Source organism: Poecilia latipinna, unplaced genomic scaffold, assembly GCF_001443285.1.
Source record: "Poecilia latipinna isolate Pla-1442-1.1 unplaced genomic scaffold, P_latipinna-1.0 Scaffold1470, whole genome shotgun sequence".
NCBI lineage: Eukaryota > Metazoa > Chordata > Actinopteri > Cyprinodontiformes > Poeciliidae > Poecilia > Poecilia latipinna.
In genome coordinates, this window is record NW_015114086.1 from 17,986 (window position 1) to 36,614 (window position 18,629).

General features: G+C 39.3%; 2 protein-coding genes across 2 annotated transcripts in view; one reads left to right on the forward strand and one right to left on the reverse strand.

Annotated features, from left to right (window-relative positions):
• dipk1ab (divergent protein kinase domain 1Ab) overlaps positions 1–10,125 on the forward strand; it is an 18,178-nt gene extending 8,053 nt beyond the window's left edge. The window contains exons 3-6 of the mRNA XM_015057541.1: positions 7,186–7,320; positions 7,407–7,514; positions 7,599–7,781; positions 7,853–10,125. Coding sequence (XP_014913027.1) covers positions 7,186–7,320; positions 7,407–7,514; positions 7,599–7,781; positions 7,853–8,665 — 1,239 coding nt within the window. The 3' untranslated portion in view covers positions 8,666–10,125. The remainder of the gene's footprint in view (positions 1–7,185; positions 7,321–7,406; positions 7,515–7,598; positions 7,782–7,852) is intronic.
• A 1,682-nt stretch (positions 10,126–11,807) lies between these two features.
• Positions 11,808–18,597, reverse strand: LOC106962907 (60S ribosomal protein L5). Its single transcript, XM_015057542.1, has 7 exons — positions 18,396–18,597; positions 18,200–18,315; positions 17,983–18,117; positions 17,681–17,883; positions 14,897–15,074; positions 12,138–12,226; positions 11,808–11,965 (listed from the first exon to the last, which is right to left on the reverse strand). The coding sequence occupies exons 1-7, from the start codon at positions 18,580–18,582 to the stop codon at positions 11,866–11,868; spliced, it is 1,008 nt and encodes a 335-aa protein (XP_014913028.1). The 5' UTR covers positions 18,583–18,597; the 3' UTR covers positions 11,808–11,865.
• Between the last annotated feature and the right edge of the window lie 32 nt (positions 18,598–18,629).

Below are 18,629 nucleotides of genomic sequence, written 5' to 3' on the forward strand. Positions count from 1 at the left end.
AAAGGACCTGGGATCTAAGGAAGAGAGAGAGAGCCAAACTTTTTTCCAAAGTTAACTATTTTAGAAATTCTTCCTTAACAACATCCCAAAGAGCTCTGCTCAATCCATCACTAGAACATGGAAAACGTATGAGGAGAGGGAAACTATAAGAAAGGAGAAAAACTAACTCTGCATATCACCCTGAACACACTACAGCCAAGCTGAAACAAGGTGGTGGCAGCATCATGCTGTCGGAATGGGGTTTTTTTTATCGGCAGGGAAGGTAAAGTTGATCATGGTAGATGAAAAGATGAATGGAGCTCCATGTGGAAAACTTGTTGAGCATATATAGGTATTGGAATGGCCTAGTCAAAGTCTAGGTCTAAATCTAAGGGAGAATCTGAGGCAATGCTAAAGAGTTGATGTTCATAGTGATTTTCCATTCAATCTGTTTCAGTCTGTTGATGCCACGATTGTTCTAGTAATCAATCGATTATTCTGACAATTAATCGATTAATTTGATATTTGGTATATTTTGCAGACTTTTCACAGAACCACTTAAGCTTATTTCATATAATATTAGAAATACAACTAATGCAAATAAACATAATTAAATTCCCTTCTTAAATAAGAAAATAAAATTTTATTGCTGAAAATGCAGTAGCAGCATTTCATTAGTGAACACTTGATAATTTGTAGCGAAGGATTCGTATGCAGCCAAAAAAGTATTTCTACCATCAACATGTGAAAAGATTTCTGCTTGACTGAACATCAGCAGATTGTAGATCTAATCTGTTGATTCATTTTGGATTAATTGATTAATAATTGGAAAGCAAAAGTTGCTTAATAGATTTTGAAACGGGTGAAGCCATTACTAAAATAGTTGGATTATTTCAATAATTGGTTCATCATAATTATTTTTGATTGACTATTTCAATCTGAATTGATATTCAGTGTAGTGATGTCGTGATGAGCTTTGCAATCCTTTTTTTTTTCTATCTGATTTACTCAGATTCCATCATCATGTTGATCATTTATCTGAATCCCAAGATGACAGCAGTTCACTAAAGATCTGTAAAATAAGCTCCATAAACAGATACTTTCCAACATATTGCATCCAAAAATCCAATGTTTTTCAATCAGTTCCAGCAAAAATGCAAAAACACAAAATGTTACCAGGGATTTACTCTAGTACAAATACCTAAGTACTCTGAAAATAAAACAAAACTAACTGACAAGTAACTTTTCAGCATTATATAGTCTTGTTTTAGGCCAATAGTTCTTTAGGATTGTTGAAAAAATGACCAGTTCCACTGGCTGATTTTTCACTTATGGGAAAAGTGTCTTGTTATAAGTGAAGCAAGTCTGCATGTGGAACTAGTGCTTTAAAAAAAATCTATATTAAGAAATTGCTGACTTAAAGAAGCTCCTACATCTTATTGAAAAGTTACTTATACATTAGTTCTGTCTTATTTCAAGTGTGGAAAGATGTTTGTACTAGAAACTAGATGAAAATTCTTAGCAGTGATATAAACTTAATGTCACCTATCAAGCCTGTATTTTTGTGGTCAGAGATGAGGAAGTGTCCTGTCAGCAGGGTTTGTGTTACAAAGAACAGTTTCCCCATCAGAGTGTGAGGGGAGGAGCGGAGAAAGGTGGTCTTTCCCAGACGTTTCACCTGGCTCGCACTTCTTGTTGCATAATTTACAACGGCTGTCTAATCTGTCGGTAATATTTGACAAAATGTCTCCTCCAGGCCTCTCCGTCTTTTGTTTCCGAGCCTCCTCTCATCTGCACAGCTGCCCATTAAAAAGCAACCTCTGAGGGAAAGCTTTATAATCATACATAATGGATGAATGGTGGGCAAGCTGCAAAAAAAAAACAAAAAAAAAACAAGCGTTAGGACTGTAATATGTGGCTCGTGATCAGCTTTAATCTGCCTCAATAGTTCACCATCAGGTACAGCATGTCCTCCATTCTTTGCATGCAGTTTATCTGAAGCTTCAGGGCTAGTAAAAAATAAAAAATAAAAAAGCTCTCTGACAGGGTGCTGTGCGTTGGTGTGGAGGAGGGAGATCATCCAGATAAAGACGGGCAGCTTTTTTTCTCTCTCTCTTTCTTTCCCTTTGCCCATCTCAGCATATGGTCACAGTCAGTAGCTAATTAAAAGCTGTCATAGAGGCCACAATCAATATTACCTCATTACCCATGTTTGTGTAAGTCTCTTCTCTCACAAAGGGTCAATACAGAATCCCACGGATGGAAATGCATCAGAGAGCTGAAATGAAAGCCGCAAAGTATCAATTAGAAGAAGCCGAGCTGTGTGTTTGTTTTCCCCACTGAGGGATATTTCCGTCAGGCTTTTTGCTGCCAATGGTTTCCCACCTACGGAAAAACTGACGTGAGGTTCGGGCAGCGCCCACTCATGTGGCCAGGGCAGTTAAATATCTAGCGGGCGGTCACGGTCAGATTAGTAAGTAAGTCAATCAATACAAAAATAAATAAAATAGCAGGGGGAATCTGATGGGGAAGCTTCAAAAACAGAGAGATAACACCAGATGTTTATCTTCATCTAGATCACATCATAAGTTAAAAGATGCTTGTTTTTACACCAACTGCAATAAATGAAGAAATTTGCTGCTTAATAGAACATGTGGAAAAGGAATGTGTATCAATATGACATGAATGTTGTTGCAATCCCAGAAACTGTTTAAACAATATATTTTTTAAAAATGATTTAATTTATAATTTAGTTTATCATCAGACATTATGAGAAAATCACTAGGAGTCACTGATGAATACAAATAAAATTATTTCTGATAACCAAATGGAAGTGGAGAATAATTAATAGTTTTTTTTTTCAACTGACTATTTGTTGTTTTTTTATACATATTTGTGAAAACTGTCACTATGAAGGTATGTTATGAGACAAATAATCTGTGAAAAAAAAGTCAAGCTCTTCCATCTGAAGAAGAGTTGGTTGGTCAGAAACAACCAATCAGAGTTGAGACACGCTATACCACAACAGAGCCTGTCATGAATGCTCATGCTAGTTAGCATAGCCACTGATGGCAGCAGATAAACGGTTTTCCTGGTACATTACATTGTTTCTCCACTATACGCATTTTTAGCAGCACCTATACAAGCATGACTGACAGCACTAAGACCCTCCTCCTGGCTCTGATTGGTTGTTTTTGATGGGGAGTGGTGCATTTCTTCAGTGCATTTCTCACAGATTATCTGTCTCGAACTTTACCATCACGACACTGTAACAGTTTTAACTAATATGTAAACAACAGATTTCTGTAGAAGGCCTTGTAACGTCATAAAAAATTAATCAAATCACCTATTATAAAACAAGCAATAAACATTAGATTTTATCAAATGCCATCATCAAAATTAACAAGAAAATATTAATCAAATATGTTCATCGATATTCCACTTACTACTATTGAAAAGCGACTCTAAACAGGTTGGTTTCTAGCCGTGATTTAAAGGAACTCGGTGTTTTGGCAGTTTTGCAGTTTTCTGGAAGTTTGTTCCAGATTAGTGGAACATAAAAACTGAATCCTGCTTCTCTGTGTTTGGTTCTGGTTCTGGTTCTGGTTCTGGTTCTGCTCTGCATCCCCAGAACCAGAAGACGTTAGTGGAAATGTTCTGGTTCAAGATACAAAAGACTTGAGATTCTGGAGGAGGTTCTGCTTTTAGCCGGATAATGACCCAACAGCCAAAGTCACAAGAAAATGGTTTAGATCAAAGTAATTTATGCCAGAATGGCCCTGTCAAAGTCCAGACATACAGTAAATCCAGCTGAATATGCTGCTATGGGTTTCAGTGCCATGACCATACCAAACCTTTTCCTTAAAACTGGATGATCACAGAAGAGAATAAGTGATTAGAGGCCACTTCACAGAGAGAAATCGGATTAGCGAGTGACTTACAGACTGCTTGAAAGCAGATTTCTTCATTATCTGTAGTGTTAACAGCAGAAAATGGATGCAGGTTCCATTTGGAAAGAGACTCATATAACAGTATAATTTAATCTGTTGTCTTAGTGTTGAAAATGATCAATTTGTTTTTTTGTTTTTTTTTTGCTTTTTCTTCTTCTAAACTGTCTAAAGTCTTTGAAAGGACAAACAGGAAAATGGAACTTGAAAACTGCATATTAGAGAAAGGAGAGCAGAATGAAGAGACGGACGACGTGTCAGATATGAAGTGGAAGTGAAATCTGCGGAGTGTAGACGGGGGGAGGGGGGGAGATCCATCACTGTCATGCACTGACTGCAGGACTTGTCAACAGATGGAGAGGCAGCGTTGATTTCCTCTAATGTTCTCCATTTGGAGGAATGCCGCTGTGAATCCGGCCAGACCGGAGTCAGAAAGAGAACCAAAAGACAAGATAATGACTCTGGAGTGTCCCACATGTAAACACAACTTACATTGAATTATTAAACATCCACTGGGATGAATACACTCTGATTCAGCTCTTCCAGCCTCCACTCAATCATGTCCTCACACAACTTGTACCTCTTATACATGCAGTCCCTTGAAAAAACATTCATATTCCCTGAACTCATCCACGTTTTGTCACCTGTTATCGACTTTGGCATAAATGTTAATGAAGTGTGTCTCAGTGCAGCTCGGTGGGTGTTTCTATTAATATTCAGCTGTTAGGAGACAAAATTCTGCAGATAGTTTTTATCCACTATTTGATGGTTTCTGTATTGTAAAATGAGTCACTTCCTTTGGAGAACCACAACATGCCCTACAATCACGGTTCTGATTTACTCACATTTCTTCTGATTGACTTTGACTCTGCTCTATTTACAGAAGAACTAAAAACATTGACAGGAATCTGAAAGGAAGCAGCAACTCCAAATACTCAGACATGTTCCAAAGGAATAAAAAAAAAACATCACATAATTAGATAAAGTGGAACGGAAGTCAAATTTCTTGTTTTGTGCACAAATTTGGCAAAGTAAGGAGATGTTGGTTCAGAAATTTTCTACTGCCATCAAGTGGCTGAGAAAAAAAAAATGACTACATGTTGCTGCCATTTTACTTAGAGGTTCTTAGAAGTCAACACTATGGTGGAGAAGCAGAGAATACACTGACCCTATTGTAAAATGTTTAGATTTAAAACCAGTAACAGGATTAATAGGAAAGACACAAATAAGTGCTGTAAGTTCAGATTACAACACTGACTTAGGAAAATCAGTTAAGCAAGCCAATTATATTTAGAATTCATCAAAATGCACAATGCACTATTTGAACTAACAATGAAACAGAAATGGAACTGTGAGATATTTTGTTTTGAACATTAGTCTCCGTAGATATTTTTCTGTTTTTCTGATTGATCCTCTAAACTTTCTGTTCAGCTGCTACTTTTTTCTTTGCTTTAGTTGGTCAGTAAGACGAACATCTCCATGATCGTCTTTTGCATCAGCAGACGATACATATTTAAGGTATTTCCCGGCTTCCACATTAGATAACAAAAACTTCATATGAACAAAAATATGTGTTATATCAGTTATTATTTCTTAAAAAAAGCTATTGACCCTTTGCAACTACGTCACTTCATCATTCGATGAACGTCGGAAGTGAAGAACGGGAGTATTGAACAGAGCGACTGAAATTGTTTTCCAAAGTTGTTTTTACCAGTTTACTCATGGCTTCTATTTGTTAAGAGTAAAGCTAATTTGTCTTTGAGCGTAACACACCCGTCTCATAGACGGCGGTATTTACAAAAGCTTGAAATAGCTAGCTTTGAAACCGACCCATACCATCACCGCCATATCTTTCCTCATTAAAAGTTATACAATAAAATGACAGTTTGGTTTTCACCCTTGTCTTTCTCAGTTGACCTCTGCGGTCACAGGCCGCAGCCGACCATGGCCTGTGACCATTTTTACTGTAAAATCGACTTGATAAAACCGATATAAGGTTACCAGGTGTGTGTTTTGTGACATGTTTTACTTTACAGAAGCGCATAAGTTGTTTTGACGGCCGTCATGGCGGAGCTGGCAGAAATACGAAGACAGTGACGTCACTTATAAAGGGTCAATAAGATAAGAAAAAAAAATCTGCAGGTTCAGGGACAACTGCTGTAGATTTGTGGATGTGTTTGGGATCACTGGTCTGATGACCCAGTTTACACCCAGCCAGCTTTAGCTGTCTGACAGATGGCCTCACATTTGAATACATTGGTGTGAAGAGAAGTTCAGTAGCTTAGTGACTGCAAATGTTCAGTCTTTCTTTTTAATTTGCTGGAACATTCTGCTCCTTGGAAACCAGTAACTGTCCAAAATGTTTTCCCATTTGTAAATAATCTTTGTAAGAAAATGTCAATCTCCAGGTTGATTGACTTTGATTAAAGAGCTCTATGTTTGTTTTTTGGGGAACAGAGGGATGGGTCAACAAATTGCAGATCAGATGCTGATATTAACTTTGTTTGAGCACACTGTGCTTAAGCAGTGTGGCTCAGTGGGAACTAGCCTGGTAAATACCAGCCCCTTCTTATACACTTTGCTTCGTACAGAGGGCCTGGACTCTCGGCTATTGAGAAATGATTGCTTGCTGGAGGCGTGGACTCTGTCAAAGTTTAGAATTTTATCCAATCGCTATCGCTTGGCCGTTAGGTTTTGAAGCTGGAAATTGCTTGCTGTAAACAACCATCTCTCACTGTGCTAAGAGAAGAGCCAAGCCGAACAAAATGGCTACTAATGTTAATAATAGCCATTTATTATTTGGAGCCAACACAGACTAAACGGCTTCGTCCACTTCCTACGCTGCCATTGCTAAAATTACAGACTACAATTCTAAAACAGCACAGAAAATCAACATCATCGTTCACGACTTCTCTTTCTTTTCACTGATTGGCCCAGTTGAAATTCTATCGGAGATATCCAGGTCAATGGGAGAAAGCCCAGATGGAGCAGTGAAGGGAGATGAGAATCAAGCAGAATTGCTTAGGAAGGCAATGGACAGGCTAAGTGGGAAGAGTAGTTGTCTTGCGATGAAAAAGTTGGGGATTAGACTCGTTTTCCTCCCTATCTCATCTTGATTTGCCTCTGTGTTGCCTACCAGTCGCTTTATGAATGTGCTCTAGTAGTAGTTATGTAAATTTAATCAATTTAACTAGAATAGATTTTGAAGCTAATAATCAAATTAACAGCGGTTTAAATCCTTGAAACCTGTCTCCAACAGGCCAGATTCTCCTACCTACACATGAAGTACTTGTTCTTCTCCTGGCTGGCTGTGTTTGTAGGAAGCTGGATCGTGTATGTGGAGTACTCGACCTATACAGAGCTCTGTCGAGGGCACGACTGCAAAAATTCCATCGTGAGTACTTTCATTTCCTTCACGCACCAATCCAACCGATCAAACTGATGTGTCTATTGAGATGTGGCTCTATTCGTATTTATCAGTGTGACAAATACAGGAAAGGAGTCATCGATGGCACAGCCTGCAGCAGCCTGTGTGAGAAGGAAACACTTTACCTGGGGAAGTGCTTCACTGCCAAACCTAACAGCCAGGTTGGAGAGGAATCAATGCCTTTTTCTGCAGTCTGCTTGTTATATAACCAACTGCTCCTATAAGCACCATGTTGTTCTTTTCAGGTTTACTCAGGAAACTGGGGAGATTTACAAGGAGTCATTAAGTGCCAGATGGAGGAGGCCCCCCATTATGATCTTGGAGGCGAGATGGAGCCTAGAAAGGAGGCTGCTCCCGTTGCTTTCAACAAGCCCACCAAGGGAACCTCAGTGGAAAAGTTCAGAGAGATGATAATCAGTCACCTGAAGGTCAGGAAGGCTTTGTTCAAGTCTAGATTCAAAGCCTGGGTATGTTCTAAAGCTTATTCATTTCTCCACAGGCAAAAGTCGGGGATCAAGCCAATCTCGCAGACCTGGGAACCCAGGTATTGTCCTTTACAGATTCCAATAAAGACGGCCATATCTCACTGCCAGAGGCTCGCTCCACGTGGGCCCTGCTGCAGCTCAACGAGTTCCTGTTGGCGCTCGTCCTGCAGGAACGAGATCACACACCCAAGCTGCTCGGCTTCTGTGGAGATCTGTACATGATGGAGAAGGTTCCGTACTCTCCCCTGTACGGCATCAGCCTGCCTTGGATCATTGAGCTGTGGATTCCTGCTGGTCTGCGGCGCAGCATGGAGCAGTGGTTCACCCCCTCGTGGCCCCACAAGGCCAAGATCGCCATTGGCCTGCTAGAACTGGTCGAGGACATTTTCCACGGCACCTACGGAAGCTTCCTCATGTGTGATGTGAGGACTACCACCTTCGGCAACAACGAGCGGCATGACTTTAAGGTCGTAGATGCCCGCTACATCATCCCTGAAGCCACCTTCCAGGAAAGAATCAGACAGCAGCGCTGCGATGTAGACGAGGACTGTCTGTATGGGACCGACTGCCTCACTAGCTGCGACCTCACCAAGCATCGCTGCACACCTGAGGTCACCAGGCCAAACTTGGCAAAAGTCTGTGATACCCTTAAGAATTACATCCAAAGAGGAGCACCGTCTGACCTGAGCGATGAGCTTGAGAAACAGCTCTATGCTTGTATGGCACTGAAAGGTTCAGCAGAACAGATGGAGATTGAGCACTCCCTCATTCTGAACAACCTTAAGACTCTACTGTGGAAGAAAATTTCCCATACAAAAGACTCCTAATCAAGACACCTGGGTGTTCTGGCTTCTTTAAAACGGACAATCAGTTTTGTAGTGGAAGCATTCCACTTATATTTAATATTACTTATATTCATTATTTAATTGTAAAGCTGTCTTTTCAGTCATTTCAATATCACCTCATGTATATTTATTCCACATAGTAAACATCAGACAGTTACCGGTATCAAGTTATATCTCATCATAATAGACTAGCTTAGAAAAGGTGATTTGTTTCAGTAATTCAGTTCAAATAGTTTGACTTACTCTATACGGTTCACTGTGGCTGCATCTCAGACTGGTAACAGGAGTCCAGCTTGAGGTGTTTGGGGCTTTGTGACATAGAAAATGGATCCACCATGGTTATGAAAGAATAGACACAGTCAGCAACAATACTCAGGTAGGTGTTTAAACAATGGTCATATGGTCTCAAGAGGCACAAAGTATCCCAATATGTATTTGCCAAACCATTATACCACCACAAGCCTGAACCACTGATGCTTTATGTTGCTTACACCAAATTCTGACCCTAGCATATGAGCAAATGAAGCAAGAATCAGGACTCGTCAGACCAGGCAACGTCTTTCCACTCTCGTGTTGTCTGATTGTGATAGATGGGGTTTTTTATATGTTCTTCTGCTGCGGAATCTACTCTGATCCAGAGTTTAGTATGTTCCATGATCAGAAATAGTATTCTACATTCTAAGCTTGTTACAAGTGGTTATTTGAGCTACTGTTGCCCGTCGATCAGCTGGAGTCAGTCTATCCATTCATCGACATCTATGAGGTATTTCCATACATTGCTATTAGCTGTATAAGTTATCTTTCTTGGACCACTCTCTGTAAACTCAAGAGATAGTTGTGTATTTCAATCCATGTTGAATTCCTACCCTGCCATCTTAATCGGCAATTTCTGAAATACTCAAACTAGCCTGTCAGGTACCAGCCTCTGTCTGTGCCACATTCAAATTAACCTTTTTCTGCAGCTCAGATGGAACATCTCGTCTTCACCACGTCTTTATGCCTAAATGTTTGGAGTTTCTGCCATATGATTAAATTGGGGGGTTTCCAGCCCTACTCCTTGAGATCTACGGTTCTACAGCTGTTAGATGCATCCCTGCTCCAACACAGCAGAATCAAATGATTGAATTATCTCTTCAGCGTGCCATCAAGTTTGGCAAAGGCCTGGTAACAAACTCTTCATTTGATTCAGGCGAGTTGGAACACGTTGGATCTAAAACTGGCACAACTGCAGATCTTGAGGAGTAGAGCTAGAGAGCCCTGGATTAGATGATTCAGCATTTTTGTTTACCAATTGAGCCAATGCATCCAATAAAGACGGCGATGATTATCTTTAAAGCATTTACTTTTTCATTTGAATGATTATGTTGCAGCTAATTAAAATCCAAAATGTAGTTTCTCAGAATGTCAGATTCCAAAAACAACAAAATAAAAACTTTATTACAGTAAAGTGGGCCTGATGAAAAGTATGTTCATGTACACAACATTCACTTAATAAGTGGGCAGGCCCCGTTTCGCATACATTTCTGCATCACTGCAACAATGTGGGATGGAGATGATCAGCCTGTTGTTCTGCTAAGGTGTGTTTTGGCTTTATTAGTCTTCAGCCCATCTGGCATTTTATCTTCCTCGCTCTCCATCAATTTTCTGTTGAGTCAGGCCAGTTTGTCAGTACTATAACATGGCCATTAAAGCAGGTACTTTAGCAGTGTGAGCAGCTCCCAAGGCCAAGCTGGAAAATAAAATCAGCATCTCCATTACATTTGTCAACATCAGGAAGCATGAAGTGCTCTAAATTTTTTTGATCTAACCTTAGAACCTAATGGACCAACACCAGCTGATGACATAGTACCTCAAATTGTCAGTGACTGTGAAAACTTTATACTGGTCTGATAGTTTAGATTGTGTGCCTTTGCTACTCGGCCTTCATTTCCAATTGAAACACTATTTTGATTTTCATCTTTAAAGAGGACTTTAGACCATTTAATCATTACTCATTTTTCTCCAGAGCCCAAATTGTCACAGGCCTCATCTGTTCCGTGTATGGTGGCTTTCATAGCTGGCAGTTTATACTATGCGAATGTGTCCTTGAACTTTGAACAGGTTTTCCTTTACAATATTAAGGCTGCAGTTATTGCTGTAGCTTTTGAACCCTTTTCCATCCACTCAACTTTATGAAAATACTTAGATACAGCAGTCTGTACAGTTTGCCTTTACGAAAGTGACAATGCTGCTTAACCGTCCCATTCAAGATGTCTGTCTACATCACAGCTCTCATGTCAAGCCTTCCCTCTTAGATGCAACATACTCTGTATCAAACCTACAAAGTTGGAGTTTTGATTAGTTGTGAAATAATCTTTAACATAAACACTTGATATATCTGTGTATAACTATTATACAAGCTTAACTTTTTATTCGTTACTGAAATAAATCAATTGTGTAACAGCAAATAGTAATTAAAAAGTTAGTTTGAAACCCTCTTACCGTTTCAGTTGTACCATTTTAAGATGGACATGTTAATTTTTTCTAATCTGTACAGAGCAAAGTAGATAGCCCCTCCCACTTTATTTTCCCCCTGAGGTGATGAAACTCAGTTATGGCTTTGAAGCTGAAACGGTACCACCACTGACTCATCTCTCAGGCAAAGTTGATAAAACTAGAGCTTGGAGGCTACCACAGCACCACCTAATGGCAGCTTGTGATACTCCATAGGGTCAAGAATTTGAAAGAAAAAGCTCAAAAACATCATTTTAATTATGGTAATATTTATATTTTTGTCCATCTAATTACTTAATGTCAAACTGGACATCATTTTCTGATGCATTTTGGAAACAGGAATAGTAATTGCTACTTTTTAGCTTTGAATAAAATTAATAAAATCACATTAGTTTGAGATTTTTAGGCAATTGGAATTACTAAAAGAATTTCATGTCTTCTGGGTAATTTTTTTTTTTTTTTAACTGGAGAAAATAACCTGCATCTTCTTTTGCAGCCCTTTTAAACGCCAACACCAGAACTGACAACTTCACCGCACAAGTTCAGAAAAACTTTGCCATACTACTCATGTTTCTATATCAGATCTGTGAATGAACTGAAGTGAATAGGAAAACAAAGCAGACTGGAAAACTGACGTCTTTTCCATATTTATTAGAACAAATTTCTGCGTTTGGAACGGAGCAGACGCCTCAGTCTGCCTCCTCCTGTTCCTGAGCCCGAAGGAAGCTGGCCTTCTTCTGGGCGACGCGGTCCTTCCTCTGGGCCAGAGAAAGCTTGGCACGGTTCCACCTTTGAGCCAAAAAAAAAAAAAAAAAAAAGATTAACAACTGCTTCTATTAGCATTAAAATTTAAAAGAAAATTGGTACAGAAAGCATCCAGCATCTACAAAATGAATGTTTCCGTTCATAGCAGTTGGGAAGCGGTGCTTTTTTAACAGCTTTGACACAAATCACTTCTCACCTCTTCTTCTTGATCTCCTTGGGAGGCTTCTTTTCATGAACAGGGTTTGCACGAATACCAGCATGAGCCTTTTTGTACATCTCCTCAATCTGAAAGAAACATTAACAGAGTCAGATTCAACATTTAACCTCACAATTCCAACAAAAGATCCTTAGAACGTCCTAAAAATGTATTAGACGTTTCCAGCTCAAGTTATCCAGGGTACGGATATCATCAGCAACCAATGCAACCATGTTCCTAATGCCAAGAAAAAAAAAAAGCTTTCTGATCAAAAACAATCAATTTTAGCTTTATTGGTTCCGACTGGTGATTTCACATATAGAAAAATCTGATGTTTTTCCCCTATTTGTTTAAAGGGTCAGAAGGAAGTTCTCAGAGAATTCCCAACACTTAACAACCAACAGTACATTGTTGCTCTTTTCTGAATTTAATAAAGACCAGATTAATGTATTTTTCAGTTTTGGTGTATAAATTGTAATAATTCTATAACTGAGTTTTAGGCCTAGCACGATAAACTTTACTGGACGACTTTATTTTAAACTTTACTAATAAACTTTACTTTACTTCACAGTAATTATTGTCATAAACAGCAATATTGATGTTTTTAGACTATTTTCCAGTAATACATTCATAATGTCATAATGCTCTCTAGCTGTCTTAAAGATGAATACACAAATTTTGTACAGAACTCTATTTTAAATATACGAAATAAAATTAATAAACAACCAAAACCATAAATAAAATGGATTATGAAGTCTCTGAGCAAAATCACTCTTCAAAAAACATATCAGCATGAAAATTCCTGAGCTCAACAATTTATGCCATTTCCATTGAGCAGAACGGTACGGGTCAGTACGGGTCAGTGAGCCGTTTTATGGTCCGCCATGTTCAGGCAAGCGAGTCCATCACCAGCTGGACTCTGACTGGGCTGGTGGGGTTAAACCCAAACCCCTAATGTTGCATCATAACGGTGTACGAGTTCTGCGATGTGGAAAACGCAAACAATATTGCTGACAATAATAAACAAAATAGAATCCACAATAAAAAGTGAAATTCCACACAATTAGTTGATCTTGCCAAAGGCAGGATATGAAATAGCTGTTGTAGTAATAGCCGATAAAACCAATGTTCTGTTGAATCCACAGTAGTTAATTTGTGAAAACAGTGAATGTTGACCTCAAGGTATTTAATTGTTAAATTTTTACGTGTCAATCACACCATAATTACACACTTTTAGTTAATATGGAAAAACCGGAAGTCAGAAAAAAAAAAAAAGAAAAAAAAACACAAGCGTGTTTTGTGAGTGTAACAAGCGTGACGTTTTGTCTCCCGATCGACAGACTGAGGGACAAAGTCACATCACCTCAGTTCTTCCATTTGATTTCTGCTTTGCAACAAATATCACTGTTGCAAATTTGGGACCAAGTTTGGGACTGATTGGTCTAAATCCCAAACTTAGAAGCCCCTGATGTTTTTCAACTCATTTTTATTATTTGCACCAATAACACTTTTACATATGTACACTTTTACATATGTACATATGTATATTTGCACTCTAACTAGTTGCTTGGCTGAAGTGACAAAATGGCTCACTGAAAACAGCCTATTATTGAACTCCATCAAGACCGAGACCTTGATTGTTGCTCCTGACACAGCACTAATTCCTGACAGTGCTGTGCCTGGAATTAAGCAGCACCTCGGAAACTTGAGCTGCACAGTTAAAAGCAACCTGCGCAACCTGGGTGTTTTCATGGACGGAGCGATGTCTATGGAGCGGCACATAAATCAGCTTGTTAGGAACTGCTTTTTCCAAATTCGGAACATTTCTAAACTTCGTAAGATGGTGACTTATGGTGAGCTTGAGATGATTGTTCATGCTTTTGTCTCATCGAGATTGGATTATTGTAACAGTCTGTTCACATGTCTTAACAAGAGGGAGTTTGCGCGTTTGCAGGTAGTACAAAACTCAGCTGCACGCCTGCTCACTTGCACTCACAGGAGGGAACATATTACACCCATCCTCAAAAGCTTGCACTGGCTGCCTGTATCTTACAGGATGCACTACAAAATCCTGGTACTGACTTTTAGAGCTCTTCATGGACAGGCGCCAGACTATATTAAGAACCTCATCCAGCCTTATGTTTCGACTAGGAGCCTCAGGTCGTCCAATCTGAACTTGCTGATGGTTCCTCGGACCCTTTTTAAGACTCGAGGAGACAGATCTTTTAAAGCTGTGGCGCCTCGCCTCTGGAATGAGCTACCTTGTACCATTCGATCTCTGGATTGTATAGACACTTTTAGGAAACAACTTAAGACCCACTTTTTTAAACTTGCTTTTTAGCATAATACTGTGTTTTATTGTTTTGTATGTTGCTTTTAATTTATTTATTTTTTACATTTTGTGCAGCACTTTGTGACTCTGGTCTGTGAAAAGCGCTATAGAAATAAAGTTACATATAAAAGAGCGAGTGAAAAGCGCTATAGAAATAAAGATATATATATATATATATATATATATATATATATATATATATATATATATATATAAATAATGTACATTAGTATTTTTTTCTGTTTACCAAAAAAAAACAACGTTTTCTTGCCAAATTCACCATCATGTCTGTGCAATGACAAAGTCTAAGTCTGATTTTAACAGATATTTAGTCTTTAATACGACTCCTGTCCTGCATAAACATCCCAGAGAAACACACCCAAGGAAAATTAGCAAAGCAAAGCAATGGTTGACTGGGACAACTTGCCGATTCTGGGGTGACTCCGTTCTTGATGAAGCGGGAGAACTGCCTCTTGTACGCCTCCTCGTCCTCTTCCATCAGGTAGCTCATGTACTCAGACACGTTCAGGCCCATGATGTGCTTACGGTGAACCTCAGCATTGAACTCCTTGCTCTCTGTGTCGTAACCAGGGAAACGCTTGGTGCTGGAAGAGGGAAGGAACATTTAACTTACTTTAAGCTTAGCCATTTATAACTCATAATAACCAATCACCAGTTTCCTAATGACAGAAAAGCAGGAATAAAAACGAGGATTTGTGTTTTACCAGATACAATGTGCAGATGAGACAAATTCACACCAAAAACAAATCAACCACATTTCACACCAATCAATTATTGAGAGTTCATTGCAAATTTTCCATAAGAAGGGTGAAAAACTTTGGGTTATCAGGATGCCAACTCCCATCAGCAGGTGGCAGTATTTCTTAGTTCTACCTCAACGTTACATGATGTCAAGTTCTGATCCAGGAACAAAAAGAATAAAAATGTTTATATGTGTAATCTTACTGCTTGTAATTTTTTTTTTCTCAGCTCTTTTCTCCTATATTTAGAGTATGAGGGAAAGTATTCCTTGTAAATATTTCTATTGCGTCACAAAAATGGTTTAATTTTGATTGGGATAAAATATCAGCCTCTCTTGGTTTTCCAACAATCCCAAACACTGACCATCATGGCAACTATTTATATTCATCTCAATCCAAGCAAATCTGTGCAATATTAATTTTGCTCACACTGACTGTACGGTTACAATAAACCTGACAGATTTGCCACTCATTGTTCAGGCTGACCGTCTTGCTCCAGTGACGGTCAGCAGCAACATCAACAAGCTATCCCACCAAACCGTGAAGTTCTGGATAAATCAGCAATGGAGAAAAATTACTTGGTGATCTGTTCTCACAATAAAATACACACATGTTGACAAGAGCAACTTTTCTACTGAAGAAACAGACAAGCATTTAAAGTGGGCCGGAGTTTAACTTCAGAGAAATGAGCTGAAATCTACTGAGAGCTTCATTCACCATCTACACAATCAGAAATGGGTCAAACTGAAATGTAAACGGCAGCAAATTAGCACATAAACAATTTATTTATTTATTTATTTTCTTTACAAAGTCCAGTTAAAATGCACACACATTCCGTTTAGGGAATGCGTGTGGACTCAGATGTCCCCTCATCTGAGACAATCTGCAGGCAGAAAAACTCAAATGGTTCCTTTTTGTACGAGTTTGTTCATCAGTCACTCCAGCCAATAAATATTCACCAACAGTGTGAATTTCTGATGCTCAACAAATCTTGTTTCCAATCACATGTCACGTCCAAGTCGTCCTCGGCAGTGGCAGCAGACCGTGAGGCTCAATCAAAATCTGGACTATCTGGAATATCAGAAGGTAATGTCCAACATTTGAGTGTTGGAGTGGTAAAAATCAGACGGCCTCCCAGTGTCAGCATTTTAAGAGTCAGAAATGCATCCGGCTGGAAATTAGAATCAGTCTTCCTCCACTACAAAGTTTCACTTTTAGTTAAAAACTCTCAAAACATCCTGGTTCCATAGGGAAGAAAACATCAACCCGGGAAAACTGTCCAGATTCCTCAAAACCCTCCTGCAGTGGAAAAGCATCTCATTGATGCAACTTTTACATTTTTCAGAAATAGTCATTTTTAACTGGTGATCATGGAACAAGTTCAGAAAGGAAGTGTTTTTTTTTTTTGTTTTTTTTTGTCAATTTGAACATTTATTCCCAAACATCTGGAATTTCATAGATTTGTCATCTTTCCAGAACCTGAGCACATATTTTGAATGTAATCTCTAAAATCTTTATTTGTGAAATCAAAAACAAACAATGTTCCAGCTGCATCAGCACTAAAACCACCTGAGAGGAGCAGGGAGCTCTTCAGACATCCCACAACATTTCTTAGCTCCGGATAAAACATGAGTATGGATACAGCAACAAATGCAGGTTACACACATTTTTCAGGGAACAACAGCTGAATTTGCACAACCAAATCACACTCAAAGTACGAGATTTTAGATCTGGGTTTTTTTGTCATCAGGTTGGAAACTAAAGTCTTTATTAGGCCTGGGATGATGCATTTACTGGATGATAAATTGCTCCAGAAGTTATCGCAATCAATTCAACAATAATATTGTTTTGAGATCATTTTCAAGTATTACAATGGCATAATAACGCAAGAACACATTCTCAAAGTTCAATAAACATTTAACACCACAACTGGACATTTTAAATATCCTAAATAAATAAACAAAACAAAAACAAAATTTCAAAATCGCTAACCTAAGTTGTCCTTCAAAATAAGAAACGGGCTGGCTGAGACCAAAACCCCAGACTGGAGATTTTTGTCATCCAGTTTTAGGAAAAAAGAAACAAAAGATGAAAGTGATAAGTCATGAACATGGAAATTACTGAACGCATTTCAACTCATCATGCGATTAATTGATTAATTGCTTATTTGTTTCTGAACGAGTGCTACAAACGACTTCCATTCTCTTTTTGCTTGTTTAAAATCAAGTTTCCTACAGCAAATATCAAAAATGATAAAGTTACCTGAATATCGTTAAAGTGCACCTAACCTATTGAGTCTCTTTCTGCACGTTTTACTTCAAACTTCAGTGAAGTTTTCATTCAGTGTTTGATTAGAGGCATTCGAGCAGCAAACCAAAGAGTGCCGCGATGCTAACGCCCAGCGTTACAGTGCCGGACAGCAGATGGTCTGAACGCTGTCCAGGACGTACCTGTGTGGGATGGACAGGCCCCCGTCCACAGCCCCCTTCAGAGCGCCGAACACCTTGTTGCCCGTGGTGGTCCTGGCGAGCCCGGCGTCCAGGTAGCAGGTGAAAGCTCCCGGCTGACCGTCGATGCTCTCCACATTGAACTCGTCCCCAGTCACCTCCACCTGGCCCTCGTACACCTTATCCAGGCCGAACTTGTTCAGAAGCTGGAAAGTAACGCACAGTTTTAATGTTGTGAAACATTATGAGCTAATTAAAAGTTGTTGTTTTTTTTAACTTTTCCCTAAATGCGAGCGAGTACGCACTCTGCGGGCCAGCAGCAGGCCAGTGCAGTAGGCTGCTGCGTAGTTGGTTAAGCCCACGGTGACCCCGTACTTTGGCAGTTCGTGCGAGTAGGCGGCGCACACGATCATGTCTCCCTCAATCTTTGCATAGGCAATCTGCAACAGCATTTTTACAGAAATCATGAGCACTGTTTTATTTTTTATTTTTCACATTGATATCAGGACTTCTGATGCTAACCTGGCAGATGATGTCCCTGTTGGTGAAGCGGACGATCATGCGGTACTTCGGCGTGTTGTACTTGTTCTTGTCCTGAACAACCAGGCGCTTGCGAGCGAAAAAGTCAGTCTTTCCCTCTGGATGGAAGAGAGATGGATTAGTTGCACAATGACAGCTATGGTAATGTTTATGTGGGAATGTTATGGTGAGGTTTTACCTCTCCTCCTCCTGAATTTGACTTGGTATCTCTTAAAGTAGGCCTTGTTTTTCACTACTTTAACAAAACCCTGCAAACACAGAAGCAAACGGTTAGCATGCCACAGGAAAGCAGTGACAGAGTGTGATAATGTCTGTAGAACGGGTGCTTGAGTATTAACATAGCCGTCAGTGTCAGAAAGCAGCATTACACCAAGCTAACATTAGCTAGCCTGCAGTCAAAAGAGCTAAGCTA

What these genes read in the sequence shown, in the direction of transcription:
- LOC106962907 (XM_015057542.1), bottom strand. Translation starts at nt 18,582, where the DNA reads ATGCTGCTTTCTGACACTGACGGCTATGTTAATACTCAAGCACCCGTT. An exon ending in ACAGGGACATCATCTGCCAG is followed by an intron (nt 18,118 to 18,199) that starts GTTAGCATCAGA and finishes ATGCTGTTGCAG; the next exon opens with ATTGCCTATGCAAAGATTGA. An exon ending in ACGGAGTCACCCCAGAATCG is followed by an intron (nt 12,227 to 14,896) that starts GCAAGTTGTCCC and finishes TGTTTCTTTCAG; the next exon opens with ATTGAGGAGATGTACAAAAA.